The 24448-nt window shown below is 40.7% G+C and overlaps 1 protein-coding gene across 2 annotated transcripts in view; it reads left to right on the top strand.

Moving 5' to 3' along the window:
- The window catches only part of pmepa1 (prostate transmembrane protein, androgen induced 1), a 42274-nt gene that overhangs the window by 13212 nt on the left and 4614 nt on the right, over nucleotides 1-24448 (top strand). Inside the window, exons 1-2 of one of the 2 annotated variants that reach the window (XM_033626945.2) lie at nucleotides 21132-21482; nucleotides 24109-24263. In XM_033626945.2, the coding sequence (XP_033482836.1) occupies nucleotides 21425-21482; nucleotides 24109-24263 (213 nt within the window). In that variant the 5' untranslated portion in view covers nucleotides 21132-21424. Of the gene's footprint in view, nucleotides 1-21131; nucleotides 21483-24108; nucleotides 24264-24448 lie in introns of those variants that run through there. The other variant, XM_033626944.2, reaches the window with a different exon arrangement.

Below are 24448 nucleotides of genomic sequence, written 5' to 3'. Positions count from 1 at the left end.
GTACACATTTCAATTAGACCTAAAGCAATAAAGCGATTAAACAATAGAGTCCTGCTGGGAGGTCTTATTCATAGGCCGACACGGAAGTTAGTGTTGCTGTGGTTAAAAAGCCAATGGGATTTTTCCATTGGCGTTTGCGTAATAACAGAAAATCAGCCCAGTGGCAAACAGAAATTTATGATACTTACATGTTTTGTTCGGCAAGACAATCCTCACAACACCACCTTTAGGATTGCGATTACCAGAGGCATAAAGCTCACAACTACGCTACAATCACGTCGCCACCACAACGAGGCTGTAAAGTGTTCGGCAAGATGACGCTCTGTTGTCTCATTTAGCCACTTGTCAGCAGCCTCCTTTTGTGAGACACTTAAAAGTACAATTGACAAGTGGGGTAGTTACTGATGTGTTTTTATTAGGGTTGTCAAAAGTATCTATACTCTGAAAAGTATTGATACTCAAACGCTGTATCCGGATACAATACTAATTTACAAAAGTATCGATACTAACAGTGCACGCCACATCAGCGCCTGTCGGGTGCGCGCGACGGGTGCCTGTGCAGGCAGCGTCTGGCAGGCACAGAGCCCTCGCTGCAACCCGGCTTGTTGTCATTGCTGTGCATGCGTGCACACATTTCTGTTGCTGTAATATGGCCAGCGCGGCTGCAGGAAGACCAGAGCAGCCAGTTTTGGTCAAAAATGATAAAGGAAAAAGCGCTCTTTGGAAATATTTAGTGAAGTGATCACAGCACGCTGCAGACGGCAGGTACAGCCCCTCCCCTCACTAGCAGCTGAGCAGCTGGTGTCGCCAGCATTAAACTAAAATATAACTTCTAACATTAATGTGGGAGCTAAGCAGAAAACTTTATCAGTCATGCCTGTCTGTAACATTAATAAACAATGTTAGTTTAACAGGACAACACAATTATGTGTGTTTGAAAAGTTATGTTAACTGTAAAGTCACAGATTGAAGCTGAAAAAACGTTTGGTTTCTCCCATAACCCCTGGTTCTCTGATCACACAGTGAGGTAGAAACAGGAGCATCCTGAGCCTAAACTACCAACTCTATTTGATCAGCAACGAAAATATGGTGCCAGTTCACCAGAAGCACAGAAAATAAACAGGGCTGTAGATAAATACATTTGTATGGACAGCTCTTGTTTCTGGGTGTTATTTATTTTGGGGGGATTTTTTGTTGTTATCATTGATGTTACTGTTCTGATCTTTATTTAAAAAATGACATGCCTCTTAATTTTTTGCTGCTGTATTGAAAAATGGTATGGAGTATTGAATATTTTCCTGGGTATCAATATCTAATTTGAAATTTTAGTATCGTGACAACCCTAGTTTTTATAGTAGAACAAAAGCTAAAAGTCTCTTCAGCTTGCGTTAACCACTGACCTTATATTAGGCATCTAACAAAAAACCCATTGACTTCAAGGACTCATTCCTGCACCACTCTTATAATCCATCTACAACTGTTTGGGTAATAAATTCATGATTTAAGTTATTTCTCAAACAAAAATATCACCTACTTTCAGCTTCAGCGACCTTAATTATACCTGTGTCTGCAAGACTAAAATGTCCTGTTGCACCTAAAGGTTGATATGATCAATTGCTTATAGTTTGTCAAAAGAGTCCATTAACCAGTCCAAGGCAGGGAAAGCGGCTTTTTGGCTTTAAATTTTTAAATAAAATGTCCAGACCAGAATGTGCTGCTGCACAATTTTGCCTGTTTGAAGTGGCTGAATGAACGGATGCCTGAAAAGAATAACTGTGATACTGAAATAGTTCATCGCTCACAGAATGAAGATATTTGTGCTGCAGAATCCAGTTTAAGAGAAGAGAATTCACTTTTTAGTTATTTTGCTTTTCGCAACTCTAGCTACCTGAAAGTTCCTTTTCATCCAACTGATTTTAATGTTTTAATGTGAAATGAAATGTAGAAATGTAGCCTTTAAACTAATACATATCTGTTTTAATGTCATCATATGCCTGCTGAACACATCTCATGTGCCAAGAAACAAGAAACACTCATGAGTGCTTAAGTCTGCACACATATGTGCAGCCTATAATTGCTATTACACATTCAGATATTCAGATGTATGTATGCAAATGCTTGTTGTGTCGATGCGGGATTTTTTTGCATATGAAACCAGCGTGGCTGTGCATCTGCAGGGGAGAGGGGGTGAAGTGAGGCAGTCTGGGTGTCTGGGAGGGCAAAGGTGAAGGGTCGGGTCATGAGGAGGCAGGGAGGGGGAGGGGTGAAAGGTTCGTATAGTAACAGTGGGGGCTGGTTTTGGTGCTGCATGTGTGTATTTGTATTATTTAGTAATATTTCACTACAGTTTACTTCTCATTGCTTTCATGATTTATTATGTTGAGCCAGTTATCTCTTATTGCAAAAAGTTAAACATAAGTTTGTGACTCTGGATATTTTCACTCACTGAATTTATTGATTTCAATGATTCGTTCAATTTTTTTCTTGTTTTATAGATTGCAGCAGACACATTTAGGTGTGTGTATGAGGTCTTTGATGAGGTGTTACTGACTGATTTGTCTCTTTGAAGTCATCAAGCTCACAACGCTGCCAATATACATATGTAATATAGTGACTGAAAGATTGAGAGCTGATTGTTTGTGCTATCATCAATACGCTGATTAGAAGGATGTTGTAGCCTATCAGAAAGTCTCAGTTGCACAGGCTCAAATATCCTAAATATGCACATTGAGTTTACATTCTGACAGCTCTAGGTACTGTTAGAAATACCTTAGTTTAGGGAATATAAACTTTATTTCTTTTACTTTAACAAATAAGCCAAATTGCTTGAGGAATCCTTGGTAAATAAAGAACTTTAGGTTGATAAAATATTCTCTAAAGTTAGAGACGGTTACTGATATTATAGATAAAATATAGACATTTAATAAATCACGAGAATCACGAGAGTAACGCTGACATGTTCCTGACACAGTGACACACATATTGTGCTTTAAATACACGCACCTCAACATCACGGGCTGAGACGTCACTCAGTCAGCTGGTCTGGTTCTGACTGCAGACCGAGTCTATACAATAGACACTTGAGTCTGCAAACCACACGCACACGCTCTAAACCCCCCCTCCCAACACATGACAGTGGCGTTCATGACCGTGGGCTTGACCCCTGTACGTGCACATGTACACACACACATACACTGGGTTGCACACTCACAGACTTGCAGACTTGCAGGGAGGACTGCGTCTGCCTCACTTTGCCTTCTGGCCCGTAGGAAACAGCTGGGGCCACAACATTTGCATCCACAAACACACACACACAGACGACACTCTGACCCCGCCTCTCTGTTTATATTACTGAAAATTATCATCCAACTATTCAAACACACAGGCACAATGAAAAAGGTATTCTTATTATAAACACCCAGCCCGACATGAACCAAGCTCCACCTCCATGACAACAATCCTCTGACTATCGCAAACAAACATACGCACAGGGTAGGCAGCAGTGTGTCTAGACAGAGCAGCAGGCTAGAAAATCACACTGACACAGTCGTCAACTTTATTTCATGGTTTTAAGGCTCAAAATACATAAAAGTGCACATCACAATCACGTTATCACTCTACTTTTTAAAGAAGCACTGCATGTGGGATTTACAACAATACCTTGACGTTAATGTTAACTAGGAAGCTGATGTGATGTTACGTTAACAGAGTCTAACAACAAGCTTACAATGCACAACAGTCACCAGCAACGTTTGATACTCCCACAAATGGGCTTCTCTGTCTCTGCTGTGATCGTTTCTGACCAGCATATCACACAGCTCGGGATGGATTTTATACTAGAAGTGCACAGAGTGAGCACGTAAAAAGGTTGGAGTGCTCTGAAAGAAGGACACAGGCCACATGCGGCCACATATGCTCTCTCCTCATTGGGAATAATTGAAAAAAGAAAAACGCTGGCACTCATAAAACAACGGGATGCAGACATATTGTATTTTAGTTTTGATTCAGGCAAAACAAGCAATTGTAAGACTTCACCTTGGACTCTGGGAACTCGTGAACAACAGTTTTTACCATTCAGTGACATTTTGTAGACTAAACAATCAATTAGTCATGAGAAATGCATTGCGCTCACAGTGGTATGTAGAGTAAGGGCAAGTGTACTTTCCATCTGCAGGTCTGTAATTTCAAGGAATGTCGTGAATGTGTCTGCACAACGTTTGTGGTGATATGGGCTCCTTGATTAAATCTTGTCGGAGGCCAAAAACAAACTAAAATAGGAATGAGTATTGGACTTGGCTGAAAGAGAAATGAGCTTTGAGCATCTGTTTCTGTTTTGGGCCTTGAGAGCGTAGCGCCGTTATCACGTCAGACTCCATCTCGCTCTGATGTTGCTCTGAGCACAGTGTGTTGGTCCAGTTCAAGCACAAGGCCTCTTAAGAGTGAAATACTTTTCTTTTTAGAGCATCTATAAAAGAGGAAGATGTGGAGGAAAATACCTAATTGGGAAAGTTTAAAGAACATGTAGGATAGTCTTGTTGCAGGAAGTTAACTGCAAGCCAACGAAAAATCTCCCGTCACACCTGAGTTGACAGATTCTTGGCAACATCAGCAACACAATCGCTGGTCGCATTGTGTCCGACAGCCCCCCACACCTCGCTCAGTGAAGAGAGGGCAGGCCTTGCCAGCTGGCACACAAACACACACATATATATGAGGCCCATATCGTTTTGTGCTCCGGAGGCACAGAGCCAGATTCCCAGCTTGTTTGCCATCCATCCATCCATTAAGCCTTCATTACTCAACTCCAGATCCCCTCATGGTAAACATTTCTGACACTGATGCTGTAGAGAAACGTTATCAACGTAAGTCACTGTCAGCTGCGAACTTGAGTGCATGGGAATCTCATATACAGAGACTGAATGAGAAATTCCAGGTGTGTGTTGGGTTCTTTCCCAGACGTCACATGTGATAAACGTCAACTTGGGATGTTTTCCAGCCAGCAGAAATTTTGTTTCTGGTCCACGAGCTGCCGAAAAACATTGAAATACCCAGACAGTTAAATATTTTGCTTCACTGCACCTCCCTCACACACTCTCCTTTTTTTTTTTTTTTTTTTTTTTTAAACTTTCCTCGCTTCATTTGAACAGCTTTGTCACCGTGATCTTGTTTGGGTGTCTGCAGAGATTTGTTTTGTCTAAAGTAGTGGTTATCTCGCTCTCTCTCTCACTCACACACACACACACACACACACACATGCACAGACACAAAAGAGAGGGCGAGTTGATTCATGCGGAGGATCCGGGCTGATTTGAGCCGAGTCTTTGAGGAAGAAAAGATCTTTTCAAAGCCAGGTGTTTCTACTGTTTCTACTGTTGGCCGCTGAGCCGCTGCGGTGAGGCAGGTGAAGCTTCTCAGTCCTGCTCAAAGGCAGCTGATGGTGGAGGAGAGGAAGCATTAAAGCATTACTATGTGTCCTTGGTTTGTAGTTTCTGAGGGCAGCACCGTGGTGGTAGACAGACGAAGGGTCAAGCATATGAACAAATGAAATTGTAAATGATTTCAGTATTGATATAATGCTGTGTGTTGAGGAAACTATCTTAGCCTTTGATATTACTGTTGTGTGTTACAGTGGTCCCGTACACTGTTAAAATTAATGGATGTTTGCCATTTTAACTGTTGCCATCTTGGATTATTGGAGCAAGAAGTTATTTGGACAAGAGGGTGGAGCTAACCCTAACGGGAGCTGCTAGCTTGGTTGGTATAGTGCATTTACAGCTATAGTTAAACCGTGATAATGCTAATGCTAATTTTCACTTGTGAAAAACAGGCTTAAAACCATCAAAACAAAAATGTACTTAAAGGAAAAACTGAACATCCGACTCCGTAGAGGGTCTTTTAGTACAACCAAATGCCGATTAAGACTTTTTTAGGCGACCAAAATGTTACAATTGACTTTAGTGAACTGAAAACACACGGCTACACCAACACTATCTATCACCATGGTAACATTACCTAACCAACATTGTGGTAGCGACTTGTCAGCAGACGGCACCCACCTGTCCCTCAAAGTGGCAATGACCTTAATCGTACGTAACTTTAAACCTTAGTAATATTTACATTGGTGAGATATAAAAATTCACTCCCGCACAGTTGTCATGAACAGAAAAACTTAGCTATAGAGCCCAAAACTGGTTTATGTACCAGGCTATAAACTTGACATTTTAACATTAGGTATGGAGATTGACTAGCTGTTGGAGCTAGCCTCAAATGGCCATTTGACAAACTGTAGTTTTTGGCCCTTCTGCGTTGGCTTGGCTTCATTTTGTACAGCCTTGAGTCTTCCTCAACCTTTTTGGCCAGTGTGAATGTGACTTATGAACAGTTCAAGCAAACATTATTTTTCTTTCTTAGGTTGTTTCGTTTGAAAGATTGTCAGAGATTAAGAGGTGGAACTGTACCAGATTTCAACAGAAATTTTTTTTTGAATTAACTAAAATAAACCTTAAACGAACTTATGATGACAAACATTTTAATAGTTCCTTAATAACGATATGTCACTATGTCAGAACTCAACAACCGTCTGATGCATTTAAGACCTGTAATCACTCTTGTTTTTGCTTTCATTTGGTCTCCACCAAGTCTTGAGCAAAGTTTTGGCGACAGGGTGTTGTTTAGAGCGTTATGTCTGGAAACAGTTTCCAAAACTATAAACTGAAACAAACTTAAAAGTCTCTGTGGAGCTGCAGGGCTGGTCTTAATCTTCTGTGGGTTCATCACTACGACTGACACCTCTCACATCATATCACGTTTTTTGATTTATTGTTAATGTAAAGTATTGATTAGTGGAGCTTTCAGTAAAGCTGTGTAGATGCAAGTTCACTGAAAACAGCCTGTTGAATCATGGCGCGTGCTCACACACACACACAAACACACAAACCGTTTGAACACACATGCTGTAGATGTCCATGTAATACGTTAACATTATTCATAATGTTGGCCCGTTTTCCACACATTCACACAAACTGTAGCCGCAGCTAGATGTGCTTTCAATTCATTACCATTGTTTATTAATGTGGAATTGATTTTCCAAAACACACACACACACACACACACAGGGTCAGAGCATTCAGACATTGTTTTGTCTAGCCAGGTGTGTGTGCGTGTGTGTGTGTGTGTGTGTGTGTAAGGACCGGCTGAGCTGGTTTTGGTTTGGCAGAAAAACACTGTTTGGACTGGAACAGCATGTCTGGCTCTCACACACACACACACACACACACACACACACACACACACACATACACACACACACACACACACTTCCCCACATCCCCTTCCTCTGCAGGCTTGATCTCACACTTTACCTAACACACACACTCACACACACCTGCAGCTTCAGCACAACAGGTTTGTCCTTGAATATATTTTTTGCCCTCTCAGTGATTGTAACTGAGACACCCGTAATGTTCTTAAGAAGAAGACACAAGGCGAATGTGTCCAACTATCAGAAAATAAACGCGTATGTATCGATGATGTCCAAAATTCTGACTTGTGAAACATGAGTCGGCTTAAGACCTTCAGCTACAGCTGAGTTTTGGGAGGATGGTTTTGAGACAGCAGAGTTCTCAGAAATTGATTTACGACACAGAATGTAACCGTCAGTGTGGATGTACAGATAAAATTTGCTTGTTCCTGCAGCTTCTGTCGATTTTTTAAATTGTTTATCTGAGAAGGGGTCAGATGCTAGAGGCCAATTTTACTGAATTACAGAAAACCGAAAACAGTCAACTTTAGTTGTGTTTTGGCTGATCGTACATGACAGCAGTGTTTTGGGTTTGCCTAAAAATGCAATGGTTTGAAAACGGGTTCCAGAGTGCAATTTTTTTGGAAACATTACCGTCTCCATTGTCACGTAAACTTGCAATATGCAGTTCCTCTGAAAACGGACTTTTCGCACATGTGCAGTACAGTTCCAGTCACTAGGCATGTGCGAGAAAGTCGACCATCACAACAACAATGGCGGACTACCGAGCTCTGTTTGTGCTGCTCACCCTGTTGAATTTATCAACGCCTCTCCAGCAAAGTGTAGATTTACTGTAGTAACTCCACATGGTCATCCGTCAAGACAAATGTTCTTGCGGTTGCCATTTTGTGTGTTTATACATCATCGCTCTGTAGAAGGAAACGCATGTGCACAGGCGCATGTTTTTTCATTACACATGGCCAACTACTGGCCTGGCATATATTCTACAGCGTCTTTGGTTGTATTTGCGGTAGGGCTGCAACGATTAGTCGACTAATCGATGACTAATCGACTATAAAAATAAACGGTGACTATTTTAGTAGTCGACTTATCTGTTTGAGTCATTTTTATTAGAAAAGTACTATAAAAGTACCCAAAATACTATTGCTGCAGCTTCTTACGTTCAGATATGGTCAGTTTTACACACTCTCCCATGATGGTGAACTAAACCCTTTGGTGTGAGTACGAAACAAGACATTAGATGACATAATTTTTTGGTTTGGGAGAGACAGGCCGACATTTTTCAACATTTTAACACATTTTTTGATAAAATGATTAGTTGACTAATTGAAGAAATAATCGACAGATTAGTCGACAATGAAAATAATCGTTAGTTGCTGCCCTAATTTGCAGATCTGTGTGCACGGCGATTGTCATCAAAACGTTGTTGTCTGAAAACGAAAATGAGAACTGATTCCGTTTTCAGCGAATCGTTTTCGTGTAAACATGGCTGTAGTCAGCACCTGACATGAATGGAGAGCTGAAACACTAATGATTATGGATTTATCTTCCAAGTGTCCAAAAAGACACTGCAGTTCAAGGCTGGATTATAAAGCGCCTGAAAGGGTATGATCACACCAGAGCCCTTCTTGGAGCAGCAGGATGGCTAACGTTTGCTGCTGGGCTAAAGATAGGAAGTCTCTTGCATGCAACATTGCAGAGATATTGAAGGTTATGTTGTACGTGACATCATCAACCCCAGATTTACCTTCTATGGTGTCCAGTGTGTCAGATTTTTCTCATCAACCCTCAGTGGTAAGCCAGACTCACACACGCAGTTCAGCTAATGCTAATTTTAGCGCTTTAGCCCCCTTATTTTAGCAAGCAATGACATGCCGCAACAAAATACCAAGCAGCGCTCAAATATCGTTCCAGATTACTTGGCAGCGATCTTAGGAGAGAGACTGAGTAAATAAGAGATAAACAAAAGAAGTACCAACTCTAACAACGAAAACCAGCATTGCCATGTTTCTTTTTGTCAAACTTGTCCAATTTAGCAACAGTAACTAAGGATCATGGGACTCAGGATTGGTCAATTTAAAATCGTGACTCGTGTCTTCTGATGTTTTATTGACCAAATTTTTAATCCATAATTGAGGAAACAGTCAGCAGATTATTAGATTTAGACGCCTTGGCTTGAGGGCACTCACTGCAGCCAGCAGGGATTTAACCAGTAACCTCCATTAGTAACCTGATGCTCTGTGAATGTGTGGCTGTGTGTACATAAACACCCTGCACTGCAGACTGTTAATGATTACTATTATGTCTAGTATCACATTGGATCACAGCCATCACACACACACACACACACAGCCCTCTGCATGTGACCTGCCCTCTGCGACTCTGTCTGACTTCCCTCTCTCTTTCACATTTAAATGAACAGTGTGTGTGTTTGTGTACGAAGGTCTGTGTGAGTGTGTGCGTTTGTGTACGTAGGACTCTGTGTGTGTGTGTGTGTGTGTGTGTGTGTGTGTGTGCGTGTGTGTGTGCGTGTGCGTGTGCGGGGGTGCGAGACGACAGGGGTTGTCTAGCTCCTTCTGGCTTGAATTCTAATGAGCATCACACACACACACACACAAACACACACACATAGAGAGAGAGAGCCAGACAAGCAGCTGATAATGAGGTTTGATTTTCATATGTTTCAGACAGAATGCTCCGCAGGTCAGCTAGTACACAGAGGAGCACTGTGTGTGTGTGTGTTTGTGTGTGTGTGTGTGTGTGTGCATCACAGTGACTGTGAGTGATTCCTGTTGGACTTTACATACTCTCACTTTTTCCATTGTTAACAGTAATGACCGTGTGTGTCCATTACAGCACTAGGTGTGCCGTTTGCGTTTGTCTGTTTCGTCTCCATGTTACTGATGTCTCTGATGTCAGAGCAGCCAGGCTTCTGGTTGATTTTTATTTGTTGTATTTATTTCTAAAGCACAGCCAGACTGCTGCTTGTGGTTACATTAAAAAACAGAAATAACACAAGCATTAAAACTGTTTTAAAGTCTCTTTGTATGTCCTGTGTCAGTCACACAGTGGTCTGCATTAAGCATTTAATGTTAAATCCTCTCTTGAGGTACATTTTAGGTCATTAAATTGTGACCTAATTGCAAAAATGTCAGCTGAAACAAAAGATGAGAAAGTTACAGCATATATAAAGAGAGACTGAGTATTTGATGGATACTCGCAGCAGCCACTGGGGCACAAGTTCTGTCATTATTTTTATGTCCCTGGTGCTGGAATGGAAAATCATAGGTCATTACTGAGCATTCCAGCTGACGCAGACAGTGTGGAGATATTTTGTAGTTCAGCCTCAAACAAACCACAGTCCCCCTCAGTAAACACATTAAGAAAGAAATCACTCATTCTTGGGAATTGGGACAAAATTTTTACTCTTCAGTTAGGCTGAAATGTATTTCAAAACATAAAAGTATTAACTATTAACCCTTGTAATGAGCCAACCTCCAGTGATTTTTCTTTTTAATAGTATATGTAATGTAAGAGGTAAGATCTGACGGAGCTGACAGAAAGTTATATATTTATTAATTTCACAGCAGTCATAGTGAGTAACCATTTTATTTTGAAAGGTTGCTGAGAGTTCTCTTTATACTAATCAAAATACTAATTTTAAACCATAAGTCCTATTTAGTTTTAATTTAGAAGGGCTACGGATTTGACCTGTTATGGTTGAGTCAGTGTACCACAACTTGAGCAGTATTTCCGCCTTTTTAGAAACCAGGAAGTGAGACTGGAGCTAACCTCTTTTATGCCTAATTAAGTTGTGTTTATGTAGAAATTTGATGGAGTTGACAAAAAATAAGAAATTTATTTTAAAACATTTTACATTTTTACACCAATATTATCAGTACGGACTGTTAGTTTTATATTTTGAGGGCTTTAAATGTTTTTTTTTTTTTAAAATTGCTTGAAGTTGTAAATTCTCGTCCGGAACGGGGGAGTTCTGGCGCAGGGCAATTTTAGAAGTAAAAAAAAAAATGAAAACAGATCAAAATATTTTATAAATCACATTTATTTCATATATACAAATCCTTTAAAATAATGTTTCACCCAGAAGTGGCATTAATTTGTTGATGAGTTATAATTTTAAGGTTTTTTGTTAGGACATAATTTGTCCCAGTTCTCCAAAGTCCTGTAAAATAAAACTACAAATAATGTAAATTTTAATTCTTTGAGTTCTTTCTCGTGACATTACATCACTCTGATGAGTTCACACAGTAAGGTAGGAAGTGCTAATAAAGTAGTGCCCCTCAAACTAAATTAAAAATGACTTTAGATGTCACTATTCGCCCCAGCGATGTGTCCAACTCCTCTTTAAGTTGCAGGAAGCTCCAGTTGTCTCTAATCAGCTGTCGGTCCATGTTGCTGTTGCTGTTGCCGGCCTGATGTGTTGCTCATACTAACAATGAATCACAGAATTGGAGGCGGAATGACAAGATCAAAACTGCGACCTTCACTGTTACACGATGCTCATTTTCATACTACTCAGCTCTGTTGAGTAGTGGTGACCTTCTGTGATGTATCAGCCACTTTATTTCATTCAGTGGCTCATTCTCCCCGCTCAATGAAGGCGCTGGTGTTTGATGGACTGTACAAAAGGCAGTTTTGGGGATGTTAATGTCGGCCTGTCTGTTGATGCACCTCTTTGATGTGGATGTGAGCAGGGTGGGTAGTGTGTGGACTCAAAACATGAACTACAGACGCACCTTTGCTCAGGAAGTTGAATTTGTCAATGAAGGAAATCTGAAGCTAATTAGCTTCACAAAATGCTGACATGAACAAAGCTCACAGAAATGCATTCTGTGGCCCATGTTAAAGATCACACTGAAGATTGAACGTATTTAAAAAGCATTTGATATATTAATGTTATATCAGAGTCTGTGGCCCACTCACTGTTAGCATTAGCATAGCTAGTGCTCCAGATGGGACTCACTGTGTAATATGGGAGTTCCCTGGATTAGCATGCTAAATTTAGACTAATGCTCCTTTCTCTTCTCTTCTACTCTGATCTCCTCTCTTTATTCTAACCTGTCTTACTCTACTTTATATTCATGCAGTACTCTGTTCCTGTTACTTTTATAAATACCATGAGATCTGAGATTTTGCCGTCAACGATCAGGACTGCTTTATGGCAATGTGGGATTTCCATATGATTTTTAAATCACTGTGATGAGGTACTTTCATTTGTCACATTTTTATTCACTGAATTAGACAAAAGGCATTTCCATCTGGTGGTTTTACCCATGAAGAGTTTATCAGATCATTTTCCAGACATTAGAATTTACTGTATTTCAATATGACAATGAGGAATAACATTTACTGTGACAGGACTTTGGTTAATTCTCCAGCTCGAGTGAGTTGTCCCAAACCAGACGTGTCGAAAATGACGTTTCCTCTTTCAGAGCGAAGATAGAAAGATGAGAATCAGACAGGAGAAATACAGAAACATGAGGAAGGGATGATAATCGACCCCCCCTCAAACACACACAACCACACACAACCCAACAGACACGCTCACACAAACACACACCTCCCTCTCTCTTTTCCCACTGTTGAAACCAGTAGTGGGAGTTTTGTGGACCAAAGTTCCCACACTTGTTGGCTGCACCGTGACCGTGGCTTCCAAAGTCAGTGGAGTGTGTGTGTGAGAGTGCATGTGTGTGTGTGTGTGTGCGTGTGTTTGTGCTTGCCCCCCTCCCCGAATTCACCCCTATAGCCTTTCTCATGGAAATTGGCAAGCAAGCAAATTGTGTGCACCTATGACCTATTACTCTCTCTCTCTCTTGCAGATACACACACACTCACACAGACAGACACACACACACACACACACACACACACACACACACAGACACACACAGCTGTCTGTGCTATTTCTGACTACCCAGACTGTCGAGTCATCCCAGGACTGAGAAGGGAGCGGGGGGGAGGAATTAGCAAGCTTCTCTCTCTCTCTTCCTGCCCTTTTCTCCTTCCTTCTCTCAGCCATTAATTTTTTACTTCTCTCTCTTTTCTCTCCACTTTAACTTTCTTTTTTCTTTCAGCCTTCCTCTATCACTCACTTCCCTTTCTTCCTACTATTTACCATCTACTCTTTGAGAACTGTTTCTTTTCTTTGTCCTTTTCTCATGTGTTTGCAAGAAGCAGGAGCACTGAGAGGGCTGCAGCTCCCCCCTAAAAGAAATAGATTACAGGGACATATATGGATATTTGTGGCAGGAAAGAGCCTCTACTTAATTTTCCTTACGTTAATTATCAACATGTGAGGTCTATTTATAACACTTCCTGCAAAGCGATGCAGTTGGCGGCAGGTTGGAGCTTTTCTGCAGAACACATTGAAGTGTTTTGGAGAGTTCAGAGTTTTTCAAGTAAATCATACAAACCAAAGACGTCAGGGCACGGATCGTCTTGTCAGACAGACCCCTGGCGAGAACTCAATCCAGCGCTTTGTGTGATTTGCAATTACTGCGGCTGTGCAGCGACTCCGTACAATAGGATCTGTGCTTTTATAGCTCTTGATTATAGCTCTGGTAACTAGAGGTTGCTCCAGTTGAGTTCTGGGTGAGTCAGCTCTCTCGGGCTGGTGCAACAGACAGACCGAAGTGGAGACATGAAACAAAAACTTACGTAACTCTGTATAATCTCAGGTTCTCAGTAAAGCGTGTGGACTGCACTGCAGAGTGGAGTCTTTGCTAACAGTGACAAAGCATCTGATGGCTGTCTCTTATCAACGATCCAGCGCAGGGCTGCATCTGAATATTCGCTTGTCTGTTTTCTCTCTGCACTGCATTATTATGAACTACTGTATGATTAACTTGTCATATGTCTTCTTCTTCCTTTAGTTTTCATACTGGACTGTTGGTGCTTGTGTAATGTCTGTGGCTGCCTTGACAAACAGTATGTTGTTGTTCAGGTTTGCTGTCTGTTTGCAGCCATTCAAATTAATGCAAAAACTATGAATGTGTGCAGCAGGTAGTCATTACATAGACTCACCTCTCAGCACCTCCAACCCTGATTCACCTCCTTCCTCTACATGCATCCTCCCGCACTTTTATCCTTCCTTTTCCTGCCTCCTTCCTTCCTACAATATTTTCTTCCACCCTGTCTTTTTCTATTCCTTCCTCTCTCCTACCCTCATATCATCCTATTTTCCACCCTTCCCTCCATTCTCCTGACCCCCCTCTCTCTGTCTGTCTGCTCTCTCTGAGCCATCTGACTCGGCAATGACCGCCTGTGACCTTTAGCTGAATGCAGGAGGAGGAGGAGGCGCATAGACGGGGAGCAGGCAGCGGATGACAAATGAGCTAATTGCTTTAGATTAACCATGGAGTGTCTGCCTGCCTGCGAGGCTTACAGCCTCCTCCTGTCTAGACAACACCACAGAGGGAGGGAATAGATCAGCAGTCTCTCTCTCATGCCACACAACCGAGAAGTGAAAATGTTTAAATGGTTATATTGTTGTTTTCTTCCAAGTTGCACAAGGCAAGAAGTGTATATCCTGTCAGATGAGGTTAGTAATGCTCAGAGCACAGGAGCATGTATATTAAAGGGGTACTCAAGTAATTTAGTATCATACTTTTGTAAAGTCAGGGGACTCACAAAAGACAGGTTTAAAAAAGAACGGTCAAAATTGATGCAGCAGAGGCGGAGATATCCTGACTTTTAGCTCCTGTCGAGCTCCAAAAAAGCGCCTACATTTCCCACAATGCACCCTTTTAGTGTTTTCTTTCAATCCTGGTAAATGTCCACATCTTTCAAACTTAATACCTCCAGTTTGTAACTCAGGCTTCACATATATTGTACTCTGCAGGCCTGAGCTGAGCGGTAAAGTGTGTGTGAGCGCTCCTTTAACTTCACTGGTCACTAAATTCTCAGTAAGTCAGTACATAATAACAAGAGAGGTTAGGAGCTGATGAGTCAGCGCGCTCAGTGACCAAACCTACAGCGGGATGTAATGTGAGTAAATTTCTCAGTTAACAGGAAGTAAGACCTGAATCATTCTTCTTCTGCAACTCTGTGACTCCATTAGATGCTTACACGAGAAAACCAACAAGTTGTTGTTCTGCCGAAGTCTGAAACAAAGCGGAAAATGATCTCTGGCTTGATTACGCATCATTAGAAACACCACGAGACATGTAGATCAGGACACATATCAAGCCAACATCACTTTGAAGGACGTGGGTGCTGTAAAGGTTGGAGCTACTACACAGGTCGTGCATTTCTTGCTTCCTTTTAAACTTCTTACAGTTTTATGCCAAAAAAATCAGTGATAAACAAAAATAAATGGACCAACAATCTGACTTTTTTGTCGAACAGAACTTAATGTGTTTTTTTACGTGTTCAAAGTAAATATGAAATATCAATATCAGATCCTGGCAGAGTAGAGACAGCTGTTTAAAACCATCATGTAGAGAAGCAATTAACTTTTCTGATTAATACCTTTTAACCTCAGTATTTCTGAAAACAGTCAGAAAATTCAGTTTGTAAAATTAAACCATGCATTCAGTATTTTATTTGTATTTGGTGTGTATAACCGGCTTCACAGACTCGGTGCACCCTGAGTTCAGTTTGGCTCAGTGTTAAAGGAACAGTGTTATTATGCATTTTCACTGATGCATGTTTTGGCCTTAAGGATGTTTTTCACCGTTGCATCTGCACAACACATTAAACACTATTTTGTCATGCCAAAAAAGAGCCCAAAAATGGAAAGGAACAGAAGTAGGAATGAAGAATAAGGAGCAGGAGAAGAAAAAGAGGCAAGAAAGTAAAGGCATTTTTATGTGGAGTTTTTGGGTTGAAAATGAGCCTGGATGTTGCACAAAAATGTTTCTCTGCTCTGCGAAGGTGGAAAAGAAATGGTGTATCAATATTGTTATGTAATCTCGTTGCACCCTCGTTTGGAAATTCACCTCCAATGTGCAGAACATCTGGATGGAAACAACATAAGAAGATTATTTCCCTGTTAGTATGCAGAATGGAAGGAGTGAGGTAAGGGAGGGAGGAGGGAGGGCAGGAAATGAAAGAGAGGCAATAGAGAGAAAACGGAGAGAGGAGGTCTGCTGACTGACACCGTGACCTCTCCATTTGGGAGCTGTCAAGTTTTACTGCAGGCTGGCAGACACACACACACACACACACACAAACACAGTCAGCAAGTGTTTTCCTATGAATTATGACTCGTCAAATCAGAGAAGCTGAATGGAAAAAGCTCCTCTATACCACTACAAAGCGGCCACACTTTGATTAATGATCCAATTACTATTAAAATAATAATTAAATCAAAGTGTAAAAATATATACATGACTCTTAAACTGGAAGATATAATAAAAGGAGTTCATGTTGTAACTCACAGATACATTATTTCAGGGGGGAATGTGGAAAGTGTAAAGGACATTGTTTAACACAAATTGATTAATAACTAGGGACGCACAATATTGGATTTTTTGCTGATATTAATATGCAGATATGTAACAACTCATTTGGCAACTACTGCAACTGATACCGATGCATCCCTGTAGTTAACCATTAATGGGTTAACCACAGAGAATATATCTGACCTGTTACGTGTGTCAGTCTAAAGGTTAATTTTGCTACTCTTCAGTCAACTGCATCACGCACCTACTGGGTCTGGTGTGAGGTAGCTACAGTAGTGTTAGCGGCGCCACATATTTGGACATTACTGCCAGCAGCACCGTCCCAACCCAACAGCATTGCTGTGGAAACATCGAGCCAACCCTTTGGCCTCCCTTCAGGTCGCCCTGGTGAGTAAGCAGCTCAGTTTTGAGTCCTGAAAACCCCTTAAGCATTGTTGACTCCCTTACCACCGTAAGCACTGTAAGCACAGCTAGTGGTGCTAACATTGTAAACAAGAAGCGTCACCAGAAGAAATTGCCCAGTGAACTGCGCCGCTAGCTTACTAATCTTAGCTCCCTCCCAAATGCGTAGTGCAGAGTGGTTAAGAAACCCAGTGGAGACCAGTGTGTGTCAGCAAAGCAAACAGGAAATACAATAAAAGGCACATTATTAAAATTTCACCACCTCTAATTGGATAGTGCTTTAATATGCAGCACTAAAGCCCATTAAGTCAAAGGAGCACCAGAGTAAAAGGAAAGGCCTCTTTTAAATTAACCATTTAGTGACCAGTTAATGAGTGTCTGCCTTTCAAAAGCAAAATTAACTAAAACTGACATCCTATGAATAACTTTGATTATTGCAGTCACTGTCAGACCTGAGAGAAATGTTTATGAATCTAATTAACCTGGAAACAATAAAGAAAAAAGGCTGTCATTTTTCAGGTTTGCAAAATTTTACTCAGAAAGCACAGCAACATGTAAGGTACAAGATGGACGGATGTTTGTCAGGAGAAAAAATCTGGTGATTATCATCAAACAAACACAAAATATGAAGAAGCTTTTCTGTGTCTCATTGTTAACGTAGCAGGAGAGTCTTATTTTTGGCAGTTTCAGCAAAGTTTAACGTACATTTTCATTTTTTAATCAAAGAAAAATGAATCAAATTGTCAAATTAAGTGTGAAGAAAAGTAAAATTCAGCTTAGCAACTTTTGTTAGTAGAATCCAAAGTATTATTGGTTGATCAATGTGTGTGTAACAGAAAGTTTGGGATCATTATGTCATTTTATAAAGTAATGATGACTGTTGCATTGGTGATGTAATAATCTGGTATAATGACGGGAAAACAACAAGACAACAAGGTTTTGTTGTGTTTGAGGTTGAGAGAGGTAAACAAGAGAAACTGAGAGAAGAGTTGTGGGAGTGTTTTTGGCTGAATGACGAAGTTCAGCACCAGCTGACAGAACAGAGAGACAGACAAGCTGTCAGCAGGCAGAGTGCCACACACACACACACACACACACAGTAGTGGAGGTCTGGGTGGCTTCACACAGATGGCGAGGCTGGCATCACAGTGTGTTCAAGTGTCTGTTCCTTTTCGCCTTTTACAATAACACTTCTATTGAACAAGCAGAGGAATGTGATCTGTTTACATTTAATTATTTTAGTTTATGTTCCCTCGTGTGTGTTTGTGTTATTCTCCTTTTTCTTTCCTTCACTTCATCCTTTACTTTGTTTGCCCACAGTAGTAAATATAATGACCACGACCGTGGAGAATTTTCTTTCTTTCAATGATTAAAATATCTATTCCTGGAAGTAACTGCAATATTTCAAAAATTAAAAGTGGAAGTGTAAAAGTGGAAGTTGGACCATGTGACTGTCTGATGTTGGTTTTGAACTCAGTAACCACAGCATAGTCATACTCAGTATGTGTGTGTGTGTGTGTGTGTGTAGTTGGTGTCTTGCTGGCTAAGCAGCAGTTCACACATTAACCCTCATGTTTTACAGCTGGGAACAGACTCAGCTCCAGACTTGTCCTTCTGAAAATGAATCCACTATTTCTGTCCAACGCCTCATTATTGAGCTGACACTGAAAATATACCTTATATTTAGACATTTATTTATTCCTACATTGCACTAAAATATATCTGTGAAGCAACAACCTCAGAAATACTGAAGCGAAAAACAGGCTTAAAACCATAAAACCATATGTACTTACTGGAAAAACTGAACGTCTGAGTCATTAGAGGTTCTTTTGGTTAAACGATACACTAAACAAGACTTTTTTTTAGGGGACTAAAGCATTACAGTCAACAGAAAACATACTGAAATAGTGACAGCTACAGCAAAACATACACCCATACTGTGAATCTGGGATTGTGCCAAAGTGGCTGCCTCCATGGCTGAAAAATGGTGCCAGTACGGAAGTGCAGTTCATGTAAAGGCCACTTGAGGCTGGCTCCAAGACAGAGTAAATCCCCACATGTTAAATTACTCAACTTTACAGCAGAAATAAACATGTTCACAGCCTGGTACAAAAACAGTTTTAGTCTCTTTAGCTAATTTTCCCGGTCATGACAACTGTATGGGGAGTGAATTTTCATATAAGTCACAAGTTTATATTTTTTATTAAGGCCCAAAGTCTGTGAGTCAGATCCACCTCTCACTTCTCCACAGCTCCAGCCTTTCATCCAAATATGGTCACTTAAGGCTTCAAAATACCAAGATGGCGATGGCCAAAATGCCGAACTTGAGACTTCAAACCAGCCATCCACAAACCAATGGATACGTTATGGACATGTTACCAAACCAATAGTATCTTGGTTTATCTTTTATCATTTACCCAGGATTTGAAAAACCTTGACGCGTTTCCACAGAAATTACCTGGGAAAAAAAACTTTCCCTCAACCCCAAACTTTCCCTGAAAAAAAGTGCCTAATAGGAAGGTAGGACTTTTCAGATTCCCCGGAATTCTTGAGGGGCGGGGCTGTTTGCTGAAGAATTTGCTGATTGGTGGAACACACACTTGCAGCATTCTGCACTTCCGTGCCAGTGTGGCTGCAAACTTCATTTCATTTCTACAAGCTTCACTTAGTTTGTGTTTTGATCGTTTGGAAAATGGAGCAAAAGAAGAGAAGCTAAGAAAGGTGGACGGACAACGAGGTCCAGGCTCTATTGAGAGTATTTGACTTGGAGTCGGAGAGTCAAAACGATCGAGTCTATGGAAGAATAGCTGACAAGCTGGCAGAGCTAAATATAGGGCACATGCCAAAACAAACTCGTTTTTTATGTCTTTTACCACTCCCCCACACGTCATCAGCCTGATTTCAATACATTTTCCTGATCTTTGAGGTGCGGTGGAAACAAACCACACAGATTACCAGGAATTCTTTTACCCAGGTAAATAAATTCCTGGAAATAAAAGTTCCTGGAAATGTTGGTGGAAAAAGAGCTAATATTGTTGCTGTGGTAGCGGCAACATCCTTAATTGTGCACAACTGTAATAAGTAAATAAAATCTAAACATGTGAGTTATATTACAATTCACACCCCCATACAGAATATTGAATTTAGCTATAGAGACCAAAACCATTTTTTGTACCACGCTGCAAACATTTTTATTTCTGCTGTAAAGTTTGGCATTTTAACACGGGGCTCAATGGGGATTGACTTTTAGAGCTAGCCTCAAGTAGCCATTCAAGGAACTGCAGTTTTTGTTGCTTGCTTGTCACCCACCTACTACTTTCCTATAAAAACAGGAAAAATAGTCCCTGCTCATGGAGTGCACACTAAAGAAATACTCCAGTCAAAGTCTGAAGTCTGTAGACCATGAAAAACCCACCGTTTCCCAACTCTCATAGTTTCTCCACAGCACAACAAAACACACCACTTTCATGTCAGTTTATTGGCAATGTGTCTGCGCTTTCAATCCAGAGGAGTTGATCATTCTAACCCTCATAGGACAGCTTTTCAGTGGAGTATCTCTTTCATAATCATGAACCGTATTTCTTTTAGAATTTGACCTGTTTTGTACATAAAACCACAAAACATACACGACTTCAGAGCTGCTACAAATGATAGTTTTTATATTTTGACGTACTGTTGGGGCCTGATTATTGCTGAACACAGTGTACACAGCAGCGTTGGTGTGAAGCCTCAGGATCAACAAGACTCTTTGTAATAAATAATGAGTTTACAACAAATTAGTTTTCCAAATTTATTTAAATTTCTAATGTGTAGAGAGGGTCCCCCCGTCCGACCCCCGTCTCTCTCTCTCATCATTATTCTGTTCGTCCCTCTGACCCATCTGTGTCTCCCAGACGCTCCCACCACTCCCCCTCTTTATTTCTCCCCTCTCTTTCTGTCTCTGTCTCTCCCACCCCTCCTCCCTCACGTTGACCCCTTTTGTTCACAGCTATTGGGTGGTGGTGGGGCAGGGGGGGAGGTTGTCAGCTGTTTCCTCAATATGTGTGTGTGAGTCTGGACAGTGTGGGAATGTGTTCGAGAAAAAGTTGCAGACAAAGCTCAGTGGAGCCTCAGAGTGTGTGTGTCAGCCGGTGAGGACACACACGGTGTCAGAGCATCCGCAGGAGGACATGTAGTTTGAAGTTTATCTACAGCGGGAAGATTTGTTTTTTAGTTTCTTTTATTTTTGTTGTTTTGTGTTTAGTTTGGGAGGATCCTCAGGTTGTTATCACAGGAATACAAACATCCGCAGGAGAAAATCTCGGTCTGAGCAAAGATCTTATAGAGCGGAGAGAGTATGCAGCCTTCGTCAGGCACTCACCACCATGACAACTGTGTTCAGACGCAACTGTGCGGTGAGTTTCTCATCTGTGCTCACAGAGAGAAAGATTTAACTTTGATCATCTCGGATTTCGTTCTGTACTGTTGCTAGTATATCATTTCTTTCTGTGGCTCTGTCTATGTTATTTCTCTTGCTGGAGTTGTCTAAAATCGCTTAGTTGATTGACAGAAAATGAGCTGTAAGTCATTCATCAAGCTGATGTGCCAAATATCGACTGATTTCAGCTTCTTAAATGTGATGATTTGCTCTTATTGTGTTGTTTGTATCTCCATAGATTGAATATCTGCAAGGTTTAGATAGTTGTTAGGACAAAAATGCAATTTGAATCCTATTTCTTAGTAGGCTTTTGGAAATTGTGATGATTAGATGGAACGAGTGTTGGGCCACCAGGTGGTGACCATACCTGCAACTGGTGCTCTACTTGATAATAACAGGTGTCTGCAGGTCGTTAAAAAGTTTTAAAATGTCTAACATTCTCTAAACTTTAGGCCTTGAAAGTCATATAATAGTCTTGAATTTTAATTTGTAAGTTCTCTTGTGTAGAAGGCCACATTTTTCTAATAACCATGCTCCTACATAAAACATACCTCTGAACAGGACCACATACATACTCACATTTATACCTACAGTGTTTGAATGAAAACAAGATGATTTATCCAAAAATCTGTCTTAAATTTGATTTAAAATTATCTTTAAAAGGTCTTGAAAACCATTAAATTTGAGTATCTGATATGTGTAGTCACCCTGTTGGTTAATCCATTAATATCTTACCTGCGACAGATATGAGCCATCAAAACTGCAGTTGTAAATGTTTCTTAAGTTGTTAAAAAATTGATTATGGACCAATTTTTTTTGCAACTTTTCCAAAAGTTAACGGAGAAATAAATCGCTTGTAGCTGCATTCCTGATGAGCTCGACACCTGACAAAGAGATCTGTAACCATTACAGTAAATTACTTATTAACAAAGCGATTAGTTATATAATGTATAATCTGTTTTTAAATTTAAGGCTGCCTCGTTAGTAAAGTTGTACCTGACTTTCCAGAAAATGTACTGCGTTGTGATATATATGGATATACTGATGCAAAGTGATTTTGTCCTACAGTATGTGACCTCTACATGTCATGACTGCTCTGTTTAACCCACTGGTGTCACACATGCTGAGGCTCTGTGGACTTCTGTTGTTGGTCATGTGTTATAGGGTGATTTTTTTATTGAGGTCATGTGTTCATATAGTGTGTGACCTGGTCAGTAGTGTTGTGAAGCCAGAGGAAGTAAACATGTTGAGTACAGGTCTGAGAATAATGTATGAAAGGTTGAATTCATAGTAGTTTATGAATGAGTTATGAGGGTCACCTGACTGTGTGTGTGTGTCTGGTTAGCTGGTCAGACAACTGTGAGAACTGGTGTGAACTGTCTGAAAACCTGTCTGCAGCGTGTGTGTGTGTGTGTGTGTGTGTTGTCTGCAGGCCTCTCTGTGTTCTGCTGTCTGACTAGGCCCTGACCTCCGCCTGCTCCCCGTGAAAAAAAAAGTGTGAGAAAAATGCTCCGTTTGTGTGTGTGTGTGTGTGTGTGTGTGGGGGGGGGGGGGGGGGGGTGCAGGAGGGGGGTCAGAGCAGACTGCCTCTAAACAAAGCTAGCCCTGTCTGTCTGGTCTAGTCTGGCTGTGTGTGTGTGTGTGTGTGTGTGTGTGACCTCTACATAAGGACTACATCTCTGTCTGAACTGTGTCTGAAAACCTTTTTTTTCTCTCACAGCACAGAAACATACAAACCTTGTGGTTGAGCTGACATGTTACAGTCCAGACTCAGACACTATTTTAATGTTAAACTGCTCATTTGAGTCATTTTATTTTCTATCACCACATCCAATGAAGAAACCCAAACCAACAATAAATAAATCAAGTGTTCCAGTCAATAAGTCGGTTAATCAATAGCTCCCAGCAGATAATTAATAACTATTATAGATATATTTATGTATTAAACAAAAATGTCAATCACTGTCTGGTTGTCCAGAATAAGATCGCAGCTGTGGATGGTTTTATATGACTTAAAATTCAGTGTCCGTCACATATGAACAATTTTTCCGATGTCATTCTTTTTATTGTAATGACAGACTTTAATACAAATGTGGGAAGATTAATAGGAAGTTAGGTCATACTTCTATTCGTATCCATGTGACAATATTGCTTCAGCTGAAGTGAATACTGTTTCTCTCAGGACCAAAGCACGTAAAAATTAAAGTGTATATGTGAGACGTTATCTTAAACATTTGTTGTAAAACATAAAAAAGGTGTGATGGTGCATTTCTCTAAATTTTCTAGTTCACAAAGTTTAACTGACCTTCAAAGAAAAAGCAGTAAGCTGTTGAATGAGGTGCTCTGCTTTGCTCTGTACATGATCTCCTGAGTCATCCTACACTTCCCATAATGCATCTGGATAGTCTTTTCATTAGACTCTCCCTGCCTGGGAAATGCCCATGTTTTGCAAACTGAAAAACTGTAGTGTCCAAGCCCAAGCGGAGATAACCCTGTTGACATCACTATGACATCATCAGGGTCATTTTCCTTTGTACAGGTGAACAGAATGAATCATGACGAGTGAGCTCATCTTGATCTGTGTCTCCGTTTTGTTCTTGTAGCCCAGCTGGAGTTCGTCCAGATCCTGGTGATCGTGGTGGTGATGATGGTAATGGTGGTGGTCATCACCTGCCTGCTGAACCACTACCGCCTGTCAGCACGCTCCCTCCTTTCCAGACACGCCCCAGCACGCAGGAGACACCTGCCACTGGCCAACGTGAGTCACACAGTTACACCTAGTCTGTCATGATACTTACATTTTATCCAGATGACATTTATCCACACTACTTTTACATTTCGGTACAACACAATAGAGCATAATGCACAGAAAAGACCTCTTTACATAAAATAAGGTAATTAAGATAAAGATTAATAATACTGCTGTTTTTTAAGGGATCTGAT

Source organism: Epinephelus lanceolatus, chromosome 1 (assembly GCF_041903045.1).
Source record: "Epinephelus lanceolatus isolate andai-2023 chromosome 1, ASM4190304v1, whole genome shotgun sequence".
Taxonomy (NCBI): domain Eukaryota; kingdom Metazoa; phylum Chordata; class Actinopteri; order Perciformes; family Serranidae; genus Epinephelus; species Epinephelus lanceolatus.
Note: the sequence above shows the minus strand (reverse complement) of the source record. Positions and strands in the feature narration are given on the sequence as shown.